Genomic DNA, 17,633 nt, shown 5'->3' with positions numbered 1-17,633 from the left:
GTTTTTTTCCACTTCTGATACTTGGCAAAATATTGGAGAGAAGCATCTTTGTTGCTCATGGCACTCTATTGTATAGTTTAAACATGCTACTCCCAAATATGCTTTTGTCACTTGGATGGTGATGCTAGGGAGGCTTTCCACTGGAGATCGTATAATAACTTGGAATGTCAATGCGGATGGTTCGTGTGTTTTGTGTAGACATCCTTTGGAGACTGCAGAGCACCTTTTTTTCAAATGCCCTTATTCTATGCAAATATGAGAAGCGCTAATGAAAGGGGTCTTGCAAAGTCAGTTCACGAAAGATTGGGAGAGTTTAATTCAACTCACAACTATGCGTAGAAGCTGGAGCAAAATAAAACTTTTTGTAACTCGATATATGATACAAGCTGCTGTGCATGCAATTTGGATGGAAAGAAATAGAAGAAAACATGATGAGAAACCTACCCCAAGTGAAGTGTTGGTCAGAAGGCTGGATAAGAACATGAGGAATGTTTTTACCATTATGCAGAGGAGAGGCAATAAGGAGTTGGAAGGAGGAATGGTTTTTTTGGTTTAGTTCAAGATAGTTTTTTTTGCTTATTTCTAGATTGGAGAAGATAAAAATTTACAAAATAAGTATAGGACACACTTGATGTAACAAGGTTTTTTTCTTTTGAATTAAATTTAACATTCAATTTAAAAAAAAAATCTTTAAGCGTGTAGACCCGATTTAAAAAAACAATTATTTTAGAAAATTCGTTCGATTTGTGGACTACGTGGATGCATAGGCGCAGTCTATACCAATTTTTAGAACACAGGATCAAACACATCAAGAATCATTCTTTAACCAAAACAAAACTCAGTCACCTGAGTAAAGTTCATATAATCTCTAAGCTCTAACAACGTTTTTCATTACAATCTGTCTATATAAGAGCAAGCATTTGACAGATAACAATCCTGATTTCAAAGGGTACATAGTCTAGAAATTAAATAAAAGCTATGTATATATATTCATAAGTTTATCAAATACAAGTTCTTGTATAAAGCTTCCTGTTTTGTAACACCACCAGAGTTTTGGAAGTTTTATTAACGCAAAACATTGGTTTAAAAGATGTAGTTAAGACAGAACATAGTTTGGACACCAAGTGGGCCGATGTACATATAATATGTTTATTAAAGCCCAAAATATTTTCTTCGCGTCAAAACTCAAAACCCTAAGCGCCGTAACATTAGGTTTATATCTTCTTGGTTTCTTCTCAGCTCATCGTCCACTCACTATCTTCAACCATGGCCGTCGGGTATTATTCTCTCTGTTTCTACATTATTATCTGTATCTCCGAGTGTTAGTTACTGATCTAATAGTTTTCCTGTAATATAGTAAGAACAAGAGGATCTCCAAGGGAAGAAAGGGAGGCAAGAAGAAGATGTAAGTATTTATAAATCTTTGAGCTCTTGATTTTATTTGAGTCTTTGTTTAATTGATTTTTTTTTTGTTTTGTAATTGAATGATGGCAGTGTTGATCCTTTCGCCAAGAAGGATTGGTATGATATCAAGGCTCCCTCTAGCTTCACTCACAGAAATGTCGGAAAGACACTTGTTTCCAGAACTCAGGGTACCAAGGTAACATGTTCCCCTGTCTCCTTTCCACTTACAATCTCGTTGATCTCTTTAGCTAGTGAGATTTGTCGGAACTTAGTGCAAAATGTTATGTAGTAATTGCAAAGTCACAGCTTTTAAGAGTTTATTATATTATCGGAATGCCTCAAAATGTTGTTATGTGTCTTTGCAAACACCCCAGATTGCATCAGAGGGTTTGAAACACAGAGTCTTTGAGGTGTCTCTTGCTGATCTTAACAAGGATGAGGACCAGGCTTACAGGAAGATCCGTCTCAGAGCTGAAGATGTCCAGGGCAGGAATGTCTTGACCCAGTTCTGGGTAAGGACACTTGATTTTAAACAATGATTCCTAGCGTTATACTCTTGTTGAGTTCTTACCTTTTTGTCTTTTTCAACTCTAGGGTATGGACTTCACAACCGACAAACTCAGGTCCTTGGTTAAGAAGTGGCAGACTTTGATCGAGTCTCATGTTGATGTTAAGACCACTGACAACTACACACTGAGGCTTTTCTGCATCGCCTTCACCAAGAGACGTGCTAACCAAGTTAAGAGAACTTGCTATGCTCAGTCTAGCCAGATCCGTCAGGTATGTTCAAATCTTTATTTCTGTTATCTTTGATCTTTTGTTTATCGTGAGCTTAGAGTTTTTTTTTGTTTGGTTGCATTCTTCAGATTCGTAGCAAGATGAGGGAGATTATGATCAAGGAAGCTTCGTCTTGTGACCTCAAGGAGCTTGTTGCCAAGTTTATTCCAGAATCTATTGGGAAGGATATTGAGAAGGCAACTCAGGGTATCTACCCTCTTCAGAATGTCTTCATCCGTAAAGTCAAGATCCTCAAGGCTCCCAAGTTCGACCTTGGAAAGCTTATGGAGGTAAAGAGAAACTACCATAACAACATTTTTTATTGTTTTTGAGATGAACCATATCATCAAAGATTATATTAATTAATCAAATGCTTGTGGTTCTTAATCTCTGTGTAGGTTCACGGAGACTACACAGCAGAGGATGTTGGTGTGAAGGTTGACAGGCCGGCTGATGAGGTTGTCGAGGAACCTACTGAGATTATTGGAGCGTAAGAGAGGTTTTTGAAGAAATGTTAAAAAACCGAGAGATCGTTGTTTCATCCAAAACTTAATGCTTTTGTCTCATTTCACTCTTTTGATCCTCAGCTTCTATTTTGATGTATTGATGACTTTTCTTTATATAAACTTGAGTTTTGGATAATTTGTGCATGACCTTTTTTCTCCGAGTTTGGGAGTTAGATAACCGCTAATAGAAAATTTATCAATTCAGTACTGCTTGGATTATTTTAGAAATTATTTATCAAACTCATAAATAAAAATACCATATAATTTATGTGGAAACAAATGTTCAATATTGTTTTTAATAGTGCTACATTGAACGGATAAGAAAAGAATAAACATGAATAAAATTATATGAATGATGAAGAATGATTATTTTTTATCATAGTGAAGAACAAATTTTGTTCTATGTTTTTCTACAAAACGAAAAGGAATAAAAAAGAAAACTATTCTTTATGAATGATAATTTTTTTAGGAATGTCAAAAAAATGCATTGTTTCTCTTTATTACTTGATCATCATTCATAACCTTAGTAAATTACAATAAACCAAGAAATTTATCCAAACCGGATTCTGGTAAGGTAAGTAGGGTGGGGTCTAGGTGGCAAGGTCTAGGAAACTGATGCATGGTATTTGTCATGGAATTATTATTACAGAACTAGACAGAGAGGCAAACATGTGATGATTCCACAAAGACCCAAAAGAAAATAAATGTTGAAGCAATAGGAAGGCATTATGAAGGACACATCTATGTCTTTCTATTTTCTCACTAAACTTCTCAAGATTTTTCACAGACAAAAAGAGCCAAAAAGAGAGAAAGTTATCAAACCAAACGGCAAGCAGTTTCAGAGGTTCTCTATAAGACTGTCTGCAGTTTTTTTTGGTCAGGGTCCCTCCACCCCATTGAGATATCCAAATCTAAAAATTTGAATTGACAGTATAAAGACTAAAAGTAACTTGGCTTGCCCTAAAAGTTCTTTCTCTTGACTTGACAATCCAAGTGAACTTTGATGTTTTTTTCAAGCAAGAGTGCAAAGTTGTACACTTTTTTTTGGTGGGTGGATAAATAATCATAAAACTATGCAAAGACTCTCCAAAGTCAAGGATTGCATTCAAGTACAACAGACTTAACAAAGTTCTGTATACAATGTCTGAAAAAGGTAACAAGAAACCAAACCCAAACCATAATATATCTTTGAGGAGAATGCAAATGCTTAATACACTAAATCAAAACATCTCAGATGCATCAAGACCACCTTAGCATTCAACTTTGAACAAGTCTCATGTACAAAATACTACAGTCTACATATGAAACTGATCATATGATTAAATAAGTGAACAAGAATCAACAGTTCATTTTTATTCTGCTCTACTCGTTCTTCCAAGCGTACAGAAACAATGTAAACCCAAAACTCTGAGGTCTCAAGCTCGTTGGGACCTGCGTGGAAGACCAAGTCTTTTCAACAGCTTGACAAGTCCTGAACATAAACACACCATTCCCTGGTGACGATGGCACCCCAAAGAACCAACTGTGAACATCCCAAAGAACTTCCACAGAGACCCTATTCACAACTATCGTCTCATTACCACGGAACTTCCAACGAAGCCGCTTCACCTCCATCAACGTCTTCCCATCAACACAAACAACAAGGCAAGGATCACTAACACTTGTGTCACACTCAACGACAAGATCATGTGTTTCACCATCACCTGAGAACCGAGCCTTTGTTGCAAACGTTCTCTTACCAAACACATGCTCTTTCTTGGCTATGAACACAGCACCAAGAGATGAAGCAGTGTTAGTCTTTTTGAAAGCTTCTTTCTTCATATCACCAAGAAGAAGAACCATTTCTTTATCCACAAGAACTCCTACATAGAACCCACCTAAAGGTTCAGGGCTGGATCCGAATTTAGCAGACGAGAGATCCCAATAAACATCACACGCCTCTAGATTCTTGTACCCTTTTCGTTTGGTGAAGAGCCAGGGCTTGATCTCGAGTTTACAGAGACTTCGGTTGCAAGAATCATCAACTCCTATGGTTACACACAGACCCATCAGAGTCTTAGTCCATGTGACTGTGATCAAACAAGTCCCACCTCTGATGCAGCAACGGTAGATACAAACGACCAGATTCTGTGAAACTCTTACAGCGTTGGAGGAGGAAGGATCAGTAACCTGAACGCCATTTTCACTGGAGCAAGAAGTGAAGTCTCTCATTTTTTTTCTTCTTCTTCTCTCTCTGTGTTCAAAAGTAAGAGTCAAAAAGACAGAACCAAAGGAAAAGGAGAGACTGTTTCACTGTCGAGTGATTTTAAAAACGTTAACTAATTACCGAACTTTTATTTATATAGTTTAGGATTGGATGTTTTTAATATATTTTGGCATTAATATTAGAAAAGTCTTCGAATAATTAATTATCAATATGGTTTTCATTTATTTTCTCGATTGAAATTTTGGACCTATCTGTATTAAGCTAGGTCCCAGTTTCACATTAATTTCTTAGGATATGATTCTTTTATCATAGTTTCATTTTCGTTATTAATATTATTGTTGTTAATGTTTTTTGGAGTATTATATACTAAGTTAATAAATCGTCTCCCCACCTACTTTAAGCTATGGACACAATCATATTTTCAAAACGAAAAATACAAATGCAATTAGTTTGGTTATCAAACAATATATAACTAAATAACTTGTAACTCGATACGGTTTAGGATTGGTATTCTCCGGTTAACTATAACCGGATAGGTTTTGATTATTTTATTTCTAAGCTAATTCCAAGAGCTAATGACAACATGCTTCCTGTAATCATCTTCTGTTTTTTGGGTTCACAAGTTTCTGCCAAAGCCTTTTCGTAATCACGCAGATCATCGGGAGTGAGACAGGGGAGTGACAGCAACACCTGAAGATAATCCAAAAAAAAAAATTTGAGGATAAGATTAAAGAACCAATTTAAGATTATATCAAATGAAAAAAAAAAAAAAAACTGAACCTGTCGTGGAGCTGGGTGCCTCTGGGAAAGGTAAACGAACATGTCACTGCACATACCCACTAAAATGGAATTGTTATTCACATTTTCATCGATGGTCAAGCTCATGATGATCGCATTAAACAAATCTTTTGCCACAAATTCTCTGAGCTCTCCGTTGTTTGTCATTACGGCTAGATGAATAACGCTAATGAATAAACAACGGAGGTTGAAGGTTGTAATGCCATCTGTCCATGTGCATGCTTGTAATGAAAACTGCATTACTGAGTTTGCCAAGTTTTTGCAACTCAAGAGTAAGCTGCAAGAGAAAAAAACAATTCTTGTTATTAGTCTAAAAAAGAGTTAACACGCACAACATCATATATAGCCCTGGCATTTGGTACGGTTCGGTTCTTTCTGACTCTTTGGTTCTTTCGACTCTTCGGTTCTAAAGGTTTAGGATACGTTCCGGTATTTAGAAAATTCTGTTCGGTTATTTTGGTATTCGGTTCAGGTAACAAAGTTGGAAACCGACTAATATCCAAAGTATTTTGGATCCCGTTCAGTTCCAGTTTGGTTCCGGCTTTTTGGTTATTTTGGGTTTAAAAGTTTAATAAATCGGGGTTTTAGATTAAATATCAATTTTTTCAGGTTTCCAATAAAAATATGGATAATTTATAAACGATATTTTTAATTTTTAATTATTTTAATATTAAATATAGTAAATATTTATAGAAGTATATAAACTATAGTATAGAAATGTACTAAGCCTAATCCTATTATCGTATACATACCTCACCAAACAGTTGGATTTGAGTGCATTGAAATCCATGAGAAGAGACATTTCACCAAGAACAAGTTGGTCTGAGTGCTTCAGAACAGGAAGCCCTGTGTTTAACTCAGGAGCAGAGATCTTTGAGAGCAAATCCGAAGTGGACCGAGATAAATCTATGAGCAGCTGTCTTTCCAGTTGTATGAGCTTCGTCTCACCACCTTCAAAACCGATCAAATCCGGAACATTGGCCCTGCCTTCCCGCAGAAGACTAGTCCACGAGGAGTCAAGAGCTCGCTGACAGTGTGTCAACAAAGGACTCAGAAGCGGTTCAAGCAATGGCTCCCACATATCTGCAGGACATGATGAGACAAGACATCCTACGAAGGAGTTGATAAGCTGCTTTATATGTCTGAACTCCATCCACCATATATTCTCAGTGAAGGTCAATGCAACTTCATTAGCATTGATGGATGTGTAGAACGTCTCTCCCATGCTTACAGAGAGATTCAGCACACGGTATCTGCAAAATGCGTTACTAACATTAAAAGCCTGAAGGAGAACAGTGTAGACACTCACTCACTTACTTACCCGCTTTCACGAATAGCTTTCAGCCAATTTCGAATATCATATGTGTTTCCTTTACTAGAATAAGTAAGGAAGCCTTTAGTTAGTTTACGGCTTTGCTTTCCTTGGGGGATACGTAACTCGGCTTCCGTTATCTTCATTGCTTCTTTGAGTTTTGTGGGTAAGGTTTGATAAGCATCAGGAGAAGACAGAGAGTTGATAACACGAAAGAGCTTCAGGAGAGGTGGTAGCATCCAAGAAAGGTGAGAAGCCAGAGGATGAATCGTCTCGGACATGTTCAGCTTCCTTTTCTTGAAGTTGCATCCCTTGAGAGCCTTCTCAAAGACGGCGACCGTGTCGACAATAGACCGCATCAAGGGTGCGTTGGAGCATAACTGAATAAAACCAGAGGGAGTAGATAGATATTCGTTTTGCCACTCTGGTTGAGTCCATTGTTGGCGCACTGGTTCTAGTAACAAAAGAAAACTGTCTTGCTGCTCCCTTTGACCTCTGTGCTCCAAGTAAAAGCAATTTATTAAATGCAATAAAGTTCATCATGAAGACTACAAACAAGAAGCAGATTGTTTGTGTACCCTGACGCAGAAGTCATAGCAAAAAATGCTTCCACAAGACTGCTATGCTCACCAGGGAACAAAGTTCCTTCTCTTTGCAAACATGTCATCTTATCAGCTAGACCCTGATTCGATCAAACAAAAGGTGGTCTTAGAGAGCATTTTTCTTGTAATTAAAAAATTTGGGGATACCTTCAAGTGAGGAGTAAAGCTTTTGTCAGCAGTTTTGGCTAGGCGTATCAAAGATGAGCAGATGTACAATCTTGCACGTTTAGATGCTGGTGGAAGAGAGGTAAGAAGTGCAAACATCTTGTCGATAACACTTGCAACCGTATCTGGCAAGTACTTGAGGAAAGGAAACATTGCGTTTAGATAGTCAACGTGCGCTGAAATAAGTAGTGGTTCAGTCCAGTTTGCATTAAGGAGCTCCTGAAGCAAGCCTGTGTCATTCAAAACAGACAAAGATGAGAGAGTCCAGATCCAGACAACTTGAAATGAAAAATTATATTTTCAACATTACCCTCAAATATCACGTGGAGTTGAGAACGAACTTGGGAACTACCACCAGCGAACTCATCGGTTCCACGGAAAAGCCTACGCAGAATACCCTCCAGAGCAGTACTCTGGCTCTTCATAGCAGCTGCATACTGCTGGACACAAGGCGCTGAAGAAACCGATATATTCTTAATAAGCATGATGGTTCTTGAAGATAGTTTTGTGCTAGCAATGATTGGCTTGTGAGAAGAGATGAGTCTGATCAACACAAACTGCACCAAAGGCAATAATTTTTTTTTTAATTAAAAGTAAATAGAGAGAGAGTTTTGTCTGAGAGAGTTTTAGAAACATACGAGCCTCTTCTGGTACTTGCAAAACTCTTCAAATGTAAAACTTGATGGCTCAAGGGAAAGGAGGTTTGTTCCAGGATCAAGGAGGACTTGATCGTTCTTATTCATGCGTTGGAATGAAACATCCAGCATCTTGCTGGCGGTTTCATCGTCTATAAGGAGTAAAAGATCCTTTTTTCCGCCATCTAGGTGTCTAAAACTATTGAAAACCTCGCTTGCTGATCCCGTGAAAACCTCGCTGGCCGATCCCTTTCTATGTGGGTAATTAGGAGCCTTGAGGTCTGAGGTTAAATAATCCATCAACCCCTGTGAGAGCCAGAAAGAGAGGAGAAGCCACAGTGAGTTTCACTTCTTTGTATCTAAGAAAGATTATGATTTGCTGGTTAAGGCAGTGGGCCACCTACCAGCCAGAAGAACAGTGACTCATAGTGAAGATCGAACTTATAGTGTTCAAAAAACCAGAGCATCTACAAAGAAAGTAAGTCAAAAAAATCTTGAAATAAGCAGACCATTCAATACTAATAGGTATCCAGATTAGTACCTGTTTCAGATAAAGAGCTATGGCATTGCTATCTGTGAAGATGTAATGTAAGTTTGTGGAGCCTAGAGAGACCATCATTTTACAGATATGGATGATTGTAGAATCAAACTCAGCACCAGAAGCATCATCAGTGGGTCTTTCTCTGCAACACACCACAGACAATACACAATGGTAAAGTGAAAAAAACAAAGACAATTTTTTTTCTCATTGAGCAGCCAAATCACATTACCTTGAGCAGATAAGTGTGAAGAACATACAAGCAAGACGGCAGAACTCAGGAGAAGAAAGTAAAGATGCACACCTGTTGTAAAAGTAAGCAAACATATACAAAAAGTTATAATAAGCTTGTGTAAAAGAAAGTATATGAGTCTAAAGCCACAAAGAGTTATTATTAACTAACTGGTCAATGATTTTGTATTCAGCAAAATCCGGAACTGGAGCCCATTCTGTGAGTGAGTTGATGGCATTCAAACACGCAACAACTGCATCTGAATGCTGCTTAGCCAGCTCAACTTTGTCCCTCCCTTCTGCGTTCCTTGCATCCCCAAAGTGTTTTTCAAGAAGCTGCATTAAAAGTTTCTCTTCCATTAAAACTAATGCTACAATAAAATTGATAAGAGTAAAAAGGTAGTAGTAGCATTACATCATGTAACCAAACCAAAATATCAGGAAGTCCCTGCAACAGATGATGGCTATACTTATTGTCTGGTGAGAAAGGAAACACATGTGTTAGACATGATGAGAGCAATCCAGAAAATTAGAGAGAGATTACTTCTTAATTACCTTCCAACTCTTTCATATGATCTATATGATGTTCAGAAAGCGTCTTCACCACTTTCAAAGCCAATTCTGCATGTAAAGGGCCTTGGGAGGAGAGGGAAGCTAGTGAGAGAAACAACTCCTGCCACATCTCCAGATCTTCCTCCTTTTCAAACATCTGGAATAAAGTTCTTTATAAGTTGATATCAATAGAGACTGCAATCATAGAAAAATCAAGCTCTAACCTCAGCAACAAGAGTGACTGTTTCACTTTTCATCTCACATTCTTCACATGGATTAGCAGCAGCTACCTCAGACATAAGTTCAAAGGAGGCACTACTAATATCCATCTGCTCAGAGGAGCTCAATTCATCCCACCGCAGTTTAACCAAATGCTGCAATTAAGCAATTAACATTGGAGATTTAATCTCAATAACCAAAAAGACATGACCTTTTTAGTTCATTAGCAAACAGTAAGATAACAAGTGAACCTGTAGCAACTTAGAGGCGTAGATGCGAACTTGTAAAGGCCAATCCTTTGCCACAAGAAGAAACGAAACTTGAGACAGAACCCCAACATTACCTGTCTTAATCTGCCAAAAACATAAACTTAAATCAAAAACAAAATTCAAAAATAAAAAAGTTTAACACTTTATAGTAATTACCGATTCAAGATATGTTAGAGCGGCTTCTTTGCAAGCATCAGCATCAACAGTGGAGTCAGAAGAAGCAGAGACGAGTAGAAGAATCTGACGAGCCACAGTACTAGCTAGAGTCTTTGTTTCATCATCAGCTCCAGTCATATCTTTTCCTCTCGCAAGATCCTCGTTCATCATCGGCACTCAGTGATAAGACAGACGAGAAGCCACCATCGAGATTGGCAAAACTTTCAAATTTGAAGGTTGAAGATGTCTCTCTCTCTCCAAAAGAAAAACTTTTAAATTTAATTTTAAAAAGTTTTGTATTTTACACTATAGTTCTTGTTATTACTAGAATTAGCAAAAAAATCATAATACTTTTATTTGGCAATAAAATACATTATAAAAAATTAAACACATTATTATTTTATAATAAAATACATAATAAAAAAATTAAAAATTAAACATTAAACATTGTACTTCCTTAGTTGATATAATAATTTTGTTTTTCGTATAATGTTTTTTTTGTATTTTTGCTTTATAATTTGTATTAAATGTGTATTTAATATTTTATTGTATAATATTTCGCTTTATTGTAATTAATATATTTGTATTATGTATAAGATAAAAAGAATTATAAAGACTAAAATGATAACTATAAAAGTTAGTAAGATACTTTGTAAAACAAATAATTGTATAAGGGACTCAAAATTAAGAAACTTCAAAATTTAAATTTCTGAAATTGTTTTTACTTTTTAATAATCGATTTACAAGAGGATGGGTATATACGAAGTGGAAAGAATATTTCTTTGTACGGTGCAACTCAGATACAATGGTCGGGTCACTGAGTTACAAGACATTGAACTTGCCAAGAAGACATTTGTATTATGACCATCTAAAAATATTGGTATGGTGCCTAATCGAAATGATTATGATTCAAATCAGTTTAAGCTATTTTAAATCAGTTAAAATTAATTTAAATCGATTTAAATTAGTTTAAATGTATTAAATTAAGTAACATGTTACTATAAATCTACAAAAAAAATTAGTCTGTTTTGTTTTATATTTAATTTTGATAATTCAGCAAAATAATTTTATAATCCAAAACTAAAATATTTTACATAAATGTAAAACATATAATTTAGAAGATAGATTGTCCTTGAGTCTCTTGATGACTAATGCATACAATATTAGAAGATTGATTGTGAGATTAATCAGTGGTTAATAACCAAATTGGATAGATTAGGGTTTTGGAGCACCATAATAGGTGAAGTCTCTATATAGAATAATTATAAACAGACCCGGCCCAGAAAGTATTGGGTTGGAAGCAAAAGAACAAATATGGGCCTTTTAATTAATGTTTCCTAAAATAAAAGCAAAATAAATAGATAACCATTTAAACCAGTGAACTCTTCAGAGCTAACTGAACCAGGAAACCGATTAAGCTATATGCATAAAATATCAACCGTAAACTTCACTCGAAGTTGTAGAGCTTTTTCCGGTTTAGAGTTTACTCAAATAGAGGTCTCGGAGTCATGAACGCATCCACCATCTGATTATATAGAAGAAAACAATCAATAAAAATGTTATTAAATCTCTGATTGGTCTAATAATAAAACTGTTATTACATCAAATCGATTTTTCTTTTTTTTGTACCTCATCAGTAACAGCAGCTCGAGCCATGCGGTGTCTCTCCACAATTTCTGTCACAACCTGAACGAGTCTCTTCTTTACATCACCTGTTGTCATTCTTCCTTCTCCATACTCCTGAAACAATGGCGTACACAACAATGCGTTATCTTTTAGATAATCCCATCAAGAAAAAATCTGAGGGCCTATTCTTCTTCATTCATTCTCTGTAATAATGAAAAAGCTTAGGGGCAATTATAACGTTATTTTTACCTTCTTTATGTGTTCAAGTTCAGCATCATCTTCCAGGAAGAAACTCAAATACTGAAATGGTATGTCTTCCTGTGAAAGATAGTGGAAAGCAGATGACCAGAAAAGAAAAGAGACTTTTAAGTTTTCTATAGCACTAAAACCAACAGGATCAAGTGACTCTAACGAAAATTAAATTGTTACCTCCAGTTTTGCTCCATATTTTTTTTGATCTTCCAAGTTATCTCGCCCACCAGTAACAGCACTGTTTATCTGCATATTAAAAAAAATTCTCATCAAGACTGGTATCTAATCATCTGTAAAGTTTGACAAATTTCACCTTTCTTTTAATGTCCTTAGCGCTATCATTAATATAAATAGCGGAATTTGCATCACTTGCTGACATTTTCCCATTATTTCCCTGCAAGAAAAAAAAATGTGTGACCAAAAGGCATATATATATTCAATAGTGTGAAGGCATGAATTTTAAACTTGTAAAATATGCTTTTATTGACTAGTTAAGAAAACACTTGCCCGCAGCGCAGGGAAAAACTTTGACTCAATCAGAGCAGGCTTTATAAAGTCTAACCGAGGTGCAACATCACGAGTCAGCCTGAAGTACGGATCCTGAACAAAACCAAAAACCGTCATTTTATTATTATTATCAACATATAAAAAAACTCAATGATACACACAGAGGCTACGTGAGAAAAAAAAAACAGCAAACCTGGTCAATTGCACAGGGAATCAAGCAAGGGATATTTTTCTTCTCGTCAGGGAACAACTTGTGTGGGAATGAGCTAGAAAAAGATGGAGCTGCCTGCACAGAAGGGAAGATCATTTTTGCAGTAGAAGCTTCGCCGGTAAAGCCGAAAGTCGAATTAGCCTAGCCAAAAAAATAAAAACAAATGTGAGAGATACAAAAATGAAAAACCTATAAGACACATAAAGCGGGAGATAGGAGAGAGTAAAATCACCTTGTTAACTGTAACGCAATCTGCAATCTCCACCACATTTTCATAGAATTTACTACACACAAAAAAAAAAAAGGTTTCGGCACATCATCAGCCAGGAAAACTATAATGCAAAACATAAAAAAAGCCTAAACATACAAATATATATATATAAGAGCAATCTTATGAGCTAAAAGTTGCATTTCACTTACCCGCCAACAGTGGCATAGCTGGAGAAAATAAAGGTATTTGAGGCATCGAAACCGCAAGCGATGATATCTTTCACATTTTCCCTGCCAAGTCTTTTACTTTTCTCCTTGTTTAACTTCTTCCATATTTTTTTTTCATCATCCGTAATCTGTATAACGAGAGGAACCTTGAAAGCTTCCTGCAAGTATCTACACACAGAGTATAAAGAACAAAGCATTGACGTTTAAAAAAGACTATATAGCTAGCTTTGTTATGATGTAACTTTTACTTGGTAAACAAGAAAGGAATCAAATGCCCTAGATGCAAAGATTCTGATGAAGGTCCTCTCCCAGTGTAGAGGTAGAACTTGTCTCCTCTCTCATGACAGTCCAAAATCTTATCGAGATCCCTGTTAACAACCACTCAGCAAAAGAACATAACTTTCAACACGAACATAACTCTTTTTTCGAACCTGTGGGCGTAGAAGAAGCCACGGCGGAGGAAAACGTGAGCTCCACGGGAAGTGAGTCTCTCAACACGATCAATGAGCGACTCGTCTATCTTCGTGCAGCCAAACTTGAGGATCACCTTCTCGTAATCGATTTTACCGGAGACAACAAACGGAGTCACAGTTTGCTCCGATGATGATGATGATGATGATTGAGTCTCTCTCTCCTCGAGGACTTGTTTCAGTCTCGGCGACAGCGTCTCATCCAACCACTGGATCATCTCGTGTTTCAGAGTCTCGGGTGATGTGTGGTTTGAGTCGTCCAGCACTTTTTTGAAGTCCTCTATCATCTTCTCTATCGTCTCCATCGTGACTCGGCTCGATCTTAAAAACCTGAAACACTATAATAACTAAGCAAATGGCACCGGCGGATATTTGTAACCCTAATTTATATTTCTATAAATTACATAACTTCCCTCTAACTGTTCTAAAAGTGTAAAACACCCCAAAATTTCATAAGACTCTATTTCTGTGTTGCATGGAAACTCGATTGAAGGTACGTTTCACGTTTCGGAAACGTTTCGGAATCAGAATCTCATAAAAAATCAAAAATCACGTTTCCACGTTTCGTTTCAACGTATCCGTTTCCGTTTCCATGCAACCTAGCTCTATTTAAACCTGCTAATGTAGTTGTTTCGTCCTTATTAGAAACTTGATCAATCAAAGAACCATTCAAAAAATAAACATGTTACTACATACAGTATATTATTAGACAAAGATTTGACACACAACTCAATAAATATTATTTCTCTTTTTCCAGATAAAAATAGCTAGGAAGTCTGTTTGTTATTTCAACAAATGAGTCTACAGAGATATTATCTATACTAAAGGTTATACACAAACAAACTGGTTATATTGTTGTCATCATCGTCTTATTATTCATCTTGTTTCATCATACACCACTTGGCATCGTCTTTAACTCATGCAATGTAGCTCTAATCTCCTCTTGAACCAACTCTAATCTCCTCGAATACACTTCCAGCTCCAGAATCTGTTGCTTCCTCCACCGCTCATCCCTCACCGCCTTGTTCCCTCCTCCTCCTCCTTCTAAACCATAACCCAACGACCTCGTAAACACAGGGCCCAACGAGCCAGCCATCATCATACTCGTTGTCCCATTCATCATCTCCTTAATCAAAGGAGAGACACAGCTTCTCACAGTCTCTTCAATCAAACCACCAATACTAGAAGATACAGTTTCGTTGACGTTGACATTGACATTGTTGTCTTCTTCAATCTTCCCAATTCTTGATCGTGATCGTTTCCTCGATCCTTTCTTCTCAACTCCGTTCTCAGACTCAATCTCAACAGCAGCACTAGGGTTCGAACCAGGGCTGTTACCATTAACCTCGAAATCCATTTCAAACCCAATGATCTTCCCAGTTCGATTCCAAATCTTCCTAGAAATCTCGAACGTAGACTGATCGTGAGGGCTCTTGAACAAAACCTCTTTCCCCGAACCAAACTTGCTCATCACGTTACGGTACTTCTTCTTCAACCGCCTCAGCTTCTCAACCAGCTGGTTCTTGTTGAACTCCAGCTGGAGCTTCGACTTGATCATCTCGTAAAACGGCGCCGTATCCGGCGGATTGCTGCCTCCTCTGTGCGTCGTCACGTAGTCGAGGAAGCCGCGGAGGAGCTCGATCTCGTCCTCGTCGGTCCACAGCCTCTGGAAGAGACGCCTGGAGTCGTCGATCGCCGCCGGCGGCGGCGGTTGTTGTCTCCGGTGGACGATCTCCGTCGTGCGGTGGTGCAATTTCGGGGAGGAGTCGGCCGGGATAACGGAGACGGGGACGGCGGAGGAGCCGGATGGAAGCGCGACGGTTACGTTAGACGGAGAATTGAGATCATCGTTTGCTTCCGGGAGTGCCACGTCATCGTCGGTATCGGACTCTCCTCCTTCATGATCTGGTGATTCTATAGAGAAAACGGCGTCGCGGTGATCAGATGTCATTCTTCACGAAGACAGATCTGGCTAGCTTGAGCTTGAGGTCGTGATCAGGTTAAGACCAAAGAACTAGATCTAGATGGGTTCACGAGGATTGGTTACGCTTACGCGCGCTTGTGATTGGGTGGTTAGGGGCGTGAGAATCTTCGAACCAACCAGGGGTAGTTTCGGTGTTTTCATAACGTTTAAAACGTTTACTAATAGGCAAGTGGTCACTAGTAGTACTACACGCACTTGCGTGTTATTGCGGTCTGTTGTGTCCGGACGTCTCTCGGTCCCAACGACAATTCCAACGAGTGTTTCTTGAACGCGATTATGTGGTTAATCTCATGTAATTAGATTTCCAAATGTAACACACCTCTAATCTTTTTCTTATAGACAAATGTAACTCACCTCTAATCATTTTTTTTTTACAAAATTTAGAAGTTAAAAAAATTAAAGGATATGTACATATTTTTTCAAAGGTAACACACCTTTAGTCATTTTTTTTTACAAATTTATAAGTTAAAAATTAAAGATTGTGTAAATCTTTTTTCTTTGGTTAATAACAAATGCATGTCGTCTCTAATCGATTAAAACTTTAAACAAAAGATCGATTGAAACAAGCAAAAAGCTCGAGATTTAGTATAGGTGGACAAGTTGGAGAAATTAAAAAAAAAAAAATCTAAAAAGCAGACAAATAAAAGTTAAAACGACATAACAGGTGATTATGCAGAACAAGAAACGAAAATGGCTGATACTGGCTTGAGATCTTACTTCTTCTTGGGATCACCAGCCTTGGTCTGCGACATTAAACAAAAAAAATGATTAAACAAAATCATAGTGTTTATATGTAAAGAGTCATTAATAACAGTAGTCTCACCTTCTTAACACCACGTATCTTCTTGGCACGGTTCTTCCTTTCCTTAATTTGTTTCCTTGATTTCTCTATCTTGGTGTCCAGACCATTCTACAAATCACACATATTGAAACATACCATCTTATAAATTTCCAGAAGAAGGCAGAGACTAAAACTATAATGATAAGTAATACTGATAGTAGTACTATCTAGTTCAGACATTTGATCTTAATGTCAATACCATTCTACAAATCACATTCGAAACTTATCAGCTAGTTACTAACTCTAATGTTCAAGTAAGTAGAAAGAGCAATTATTTACCCTGATAAGTCTGTACTTGGGTTCGAACTTCTTAGCGCTCTCGACATTGTCATAGATCAAACCAAACCCTGACGATTTGCCACCTCCAAAATGGGTTCTGAATTTGAAAACAAAGATGGCGTTTGGGTCCTTGACCTCGTACATCCTAGCTAGCTTCTCCTTCAGCTCAGCCTAGTAGTAAAAATGAAAACCACTTTTAACAGTCTAGTCTATATCGAAAGAAGACACATATTGGCAGTAAAGATCATTATTACCTTTGAAACATTGGCTCTTCCAGGGTGAAGAACATCGATAACCTACATTCAAAAATTCATCTTAGTACCGTCATTCAAAATCTTTTATTACAGCTAAGTGAGTGCAGAAGTAGACAAGAGTTAAAAGAATGGACACTCACGAACTGCTTCCTTGAGAGAAGTCTGTTGGTCATGAACTTTCTGGTTCTGATGGTGACTGCCTTTTCCGCCATTGTTGCGATCTCAACGAAGATCTCTCTCTCTCTCTGCAAAGGTTTGAGTTCGTCGCCGGCTAGCGTGGAAGAAAGAGACGCGGACAGCAAGTTTTAGCGTTTATATAGTAAAGGTCCGTAGGGTTTTGTTTTGTTTTCTTTTACTCGATTTTAATGGGCCTTAGCTTTGTTGGGCTTAATAAATTTCAG

General features: G+C 37.3%; 6 protein-coding genes across 7 annotated transcripts; 1 reads left to right on the top strand and 5 right to left on the bottom strand.

The window, feature by feature from the left end:
- Positions 1–1,250: 1,250 nt before the first annotated feature.
- On the top strand, positions 1,251–2,823 carry LOC103249169 (40S ribosomal protein S3a-like; the record flags this gene model as incomplete). The annotated part of the gene is given in 7 exon segments (NM_001301900.1): positions 1,251–1,277; positions 1,358–1,405; positions 1,495–1,600; positions 1,779–1,916; positions 1,999–2,184; positions 2,271–2,471; positions 2,580–2,823. Coding segments are annotated over 7 exon segments (786 nt in total). The 3' UTR covers positions 2,676–2,823.
- Positions 2,824–3,767: 944 nt separating this feature from the next.
- Positions 3,768–5,018, bottom strand: LOC103850026. The gene has a single exon (XM_009126729.3). It carries the CDS (start codon positions 4,896–4,898, stop codon positions 4,050–4,052), a length of 849 nt encoding a protein of 282 aa, XP_009124977.1. The 5' UTR covers positions 4,899–5,018; the 3' UTR covers positions 3,768–4,049.
- Positions 5,019–5,288: 270 nt separating this feature from the next.
- LOC103850025 (protein HASTY 1) lies at positions 5,289–11,324 on the bottom strand. Its single transcript, XM_009126728.3, has 17 exons — positions 10,371–11,324; positions 10,197–10,298; positions 9,951–10,100; positions 9,730–9,883; positions 9,590–9,651; positions 9,347–9,510; positions 9,176–9,247; positions 8,947–9,088; positions 8,810–8,872; positions 8,409–8,711; positions 8,081–8,327; positions 7,753–8,000; positions 7,582–7,685; positions 7,013–7,498; positions 6,444–6,944; positions 5,674–5,968; positions 5,289–5,583 (listed from the first exon to the last, which is right to left on the bottom strand). Exons 1-17 carry the CDS (start codon positions 10,539–10,541, stop codon positions 5,437–5,439), a joined length of 3,411 nt encoding a protein of 1,136 aa, XP_009124976.1. The 5' UTR covers positions 10,542–11,324; the 3' UTR covers positions 5,289–5,436.
- Positions 11,325–11,667: 343 nt separating this feature from the next.
- Positions 11,668–14,237, bottom strand: LOC103850024 (tryptophan--tRNA ligase, cytoplasmic-like). 2 transcript variants are annotated; one of them, XM_033291013.1, is made up of 11 exons: positions 13,836–14,237; positions 13,653–13,772; positions 13,387–13,572; positions 13,199–13,256; positions 12,949–13,107; positions 12,756–12,848; positions 12,562–12,642; positions 12,426–12,494; positions 12,246–12,314; positions 12,000–12,110; positions 11,668–11,895 (listed from the first exon to the last, which is right to left on the bottom strand). In XM_033291013.1, the coding sequence occupies exons 1-11, from the start codon at positions 14,177–14,179 to the stop codon at positions 11,854–11,856; spliced, it is 1,332 nt and encodes a 443-aa protein (XP_033146904.1). In that variant the 5' UTR covers positions 14,180–14,237; the 3' UTR covers positions 11,668–11,853. The 2 variants fall into 2 exon arrangements, with proteins under 2 accessions (XP_033146904.1, XP_009124975.1); XM_009126727.3 differs by having other exon boundaries at positions 13,199–13,250; positions 13,836–14,236.
- Positions 14,238–14,515: 278 nt separating this feature from the next.
- On the bottom strand, positions 14,516–16,163 carry LOC103850023 (probable transcription factor At3g04930). The gene has a single exon (XM_033291226.1). The coding sequence runs from the start codon at positions 15,823–15,825 to the stop codon at positions 14,764–14,766; it is 1,062 nt and encodes a 353-aa protein (XP_033147117.1). The 5' UTR covers positions 15,826–16,163; the 3' UTR covers positions 14,516–14,763.
- A 221-nt stretch (positions 16,164–16,384) lies between these two features.
- On the bottom strand, positions 16,385–17,567 carry LOC103850022 (40S ribosomal protein S24-1). Its single transcript, XM_009126725.3, has 5 exons — positions 17,373–17,567; positions 17,233–17,274; positions 16,979–17,149; positions 16,682–16,768; positions 16,385–16,601 (listed from the first exon to the last, which is right to left on the bottom strand). The coding sequence occupies exons 1-5, from the start codon at positions 17,442–17,444 to the stop codon at positions 16,572–16,574; spliced, it is 402 nt and encodes a 133-aa protein (XP_009124973.1). The 5' UTR covers positions 17,445–17,567; the 3' UTR covers positions 16,385–16,571.
- Between the last annotated feature and the right edge of the window lie 66 nt (positions 17,568–17,633).

The sequence above is a fragment of the Brassica rapa genome, chromosome A01, assembly GCF_000309985.2.
Source record: "Brassica rapa cultivar Chiifu-401-42 chromosome A01, CAAS_Brap_v3.01, whole genome shotgun sequence".
NCBI lineage: Eukaryota > Viridiplantae > Streptophyta > Magnoliopsida > Brassicales > Brassicaceae > Brassica > Brassica rapa.
The sequence above is the reverse complement of the archived record's forward strand: the minus strand, read 5'-3'. Positions and strand labels throughout refer to the sequence as shown.

Excerpts from the sequence above, each read along its gene's own strand:
- LOC103850026 (XM_009126729.3), bottom strand. The coding sequence starts at position 4,898 with ATGAGAGACTTCACTTCTTGCTCCAGTGAAAATGGCGTTCAGGTTACT.
- LOC103850024 (XM_033291013.1), bottom strand. The coding sequence starts at position 14,179 with ATGGAGACGATAGAGAAGATGATAGAGGACTTCAAAAAAGTGCTGGAC. Across the intron at positions 12,643-12,755 it reads AGTTTTTCCCTGCGCTGCGG|GGAAATAATGGGAAAATGTC; the intron begins GCAAGTGTTTTC and ends TTTTTCTTGCAG. Across the intron at positions 12,315-12,425 it reads AATATGGAGCAAAACTGGAG|GAAGACATACCATTTCAGTA; the intron begins GTAACAATTTAA and ends TATCTTTCACAG.
- LOC103850025 (XM_009126728.3), bottom strand. The coding sequence starts at position 10,541 with ATGATGAACGAGGATCTTGCGAGAGGAAAAGATATGACTGGAGCTGAT. Across the intron at positions 8,712-8,809 it reads AGTCACTGTTCTTCTGGCTG|GGGTTGATGGATTATTTAAC; the intron begins GTAGGTGGCCCA and ends TGGCTCTCACAG. Across the intron at positions 6,945-7,012 it reads AAAGCTATTCGTGAAAGCGG|ATACCGTGTGCTGAATCTCT; the intron begins GTAAGTAAGTGA and ends CGCATTTTGCAG.
- LOC103850022 (XM_009126725.3), bottom strand. The coding sequence starts at position 17,444 with ATGGCGGAAAAGGCAGTCACCATCAGAACCAGAAAGTTCATGACCAAC. Across the intron at positions 16,769-16,978 it reads CCAAGTACAGACTTATCAGG|AATGGTCTGGACACCAAGAT; the intron begins GTAAATAATTGC and ends TGTGATTTGTAG. Across the intron at positions 16,602-16,681 it reads AGATACGTGGTGTTAAGAAG|ACCAAGGCTGGTGATCCCAA; the intron begins GTGAGACTACTG and ends TTAATGTCGCAG.
- LOC103850023 (XM_033291226.1), bottom strand. The coding sequence starts at position 15,825 with ATGACATCTGATCACCGCGACGCCGTTTTCTCTATAGAATCACCAGAT.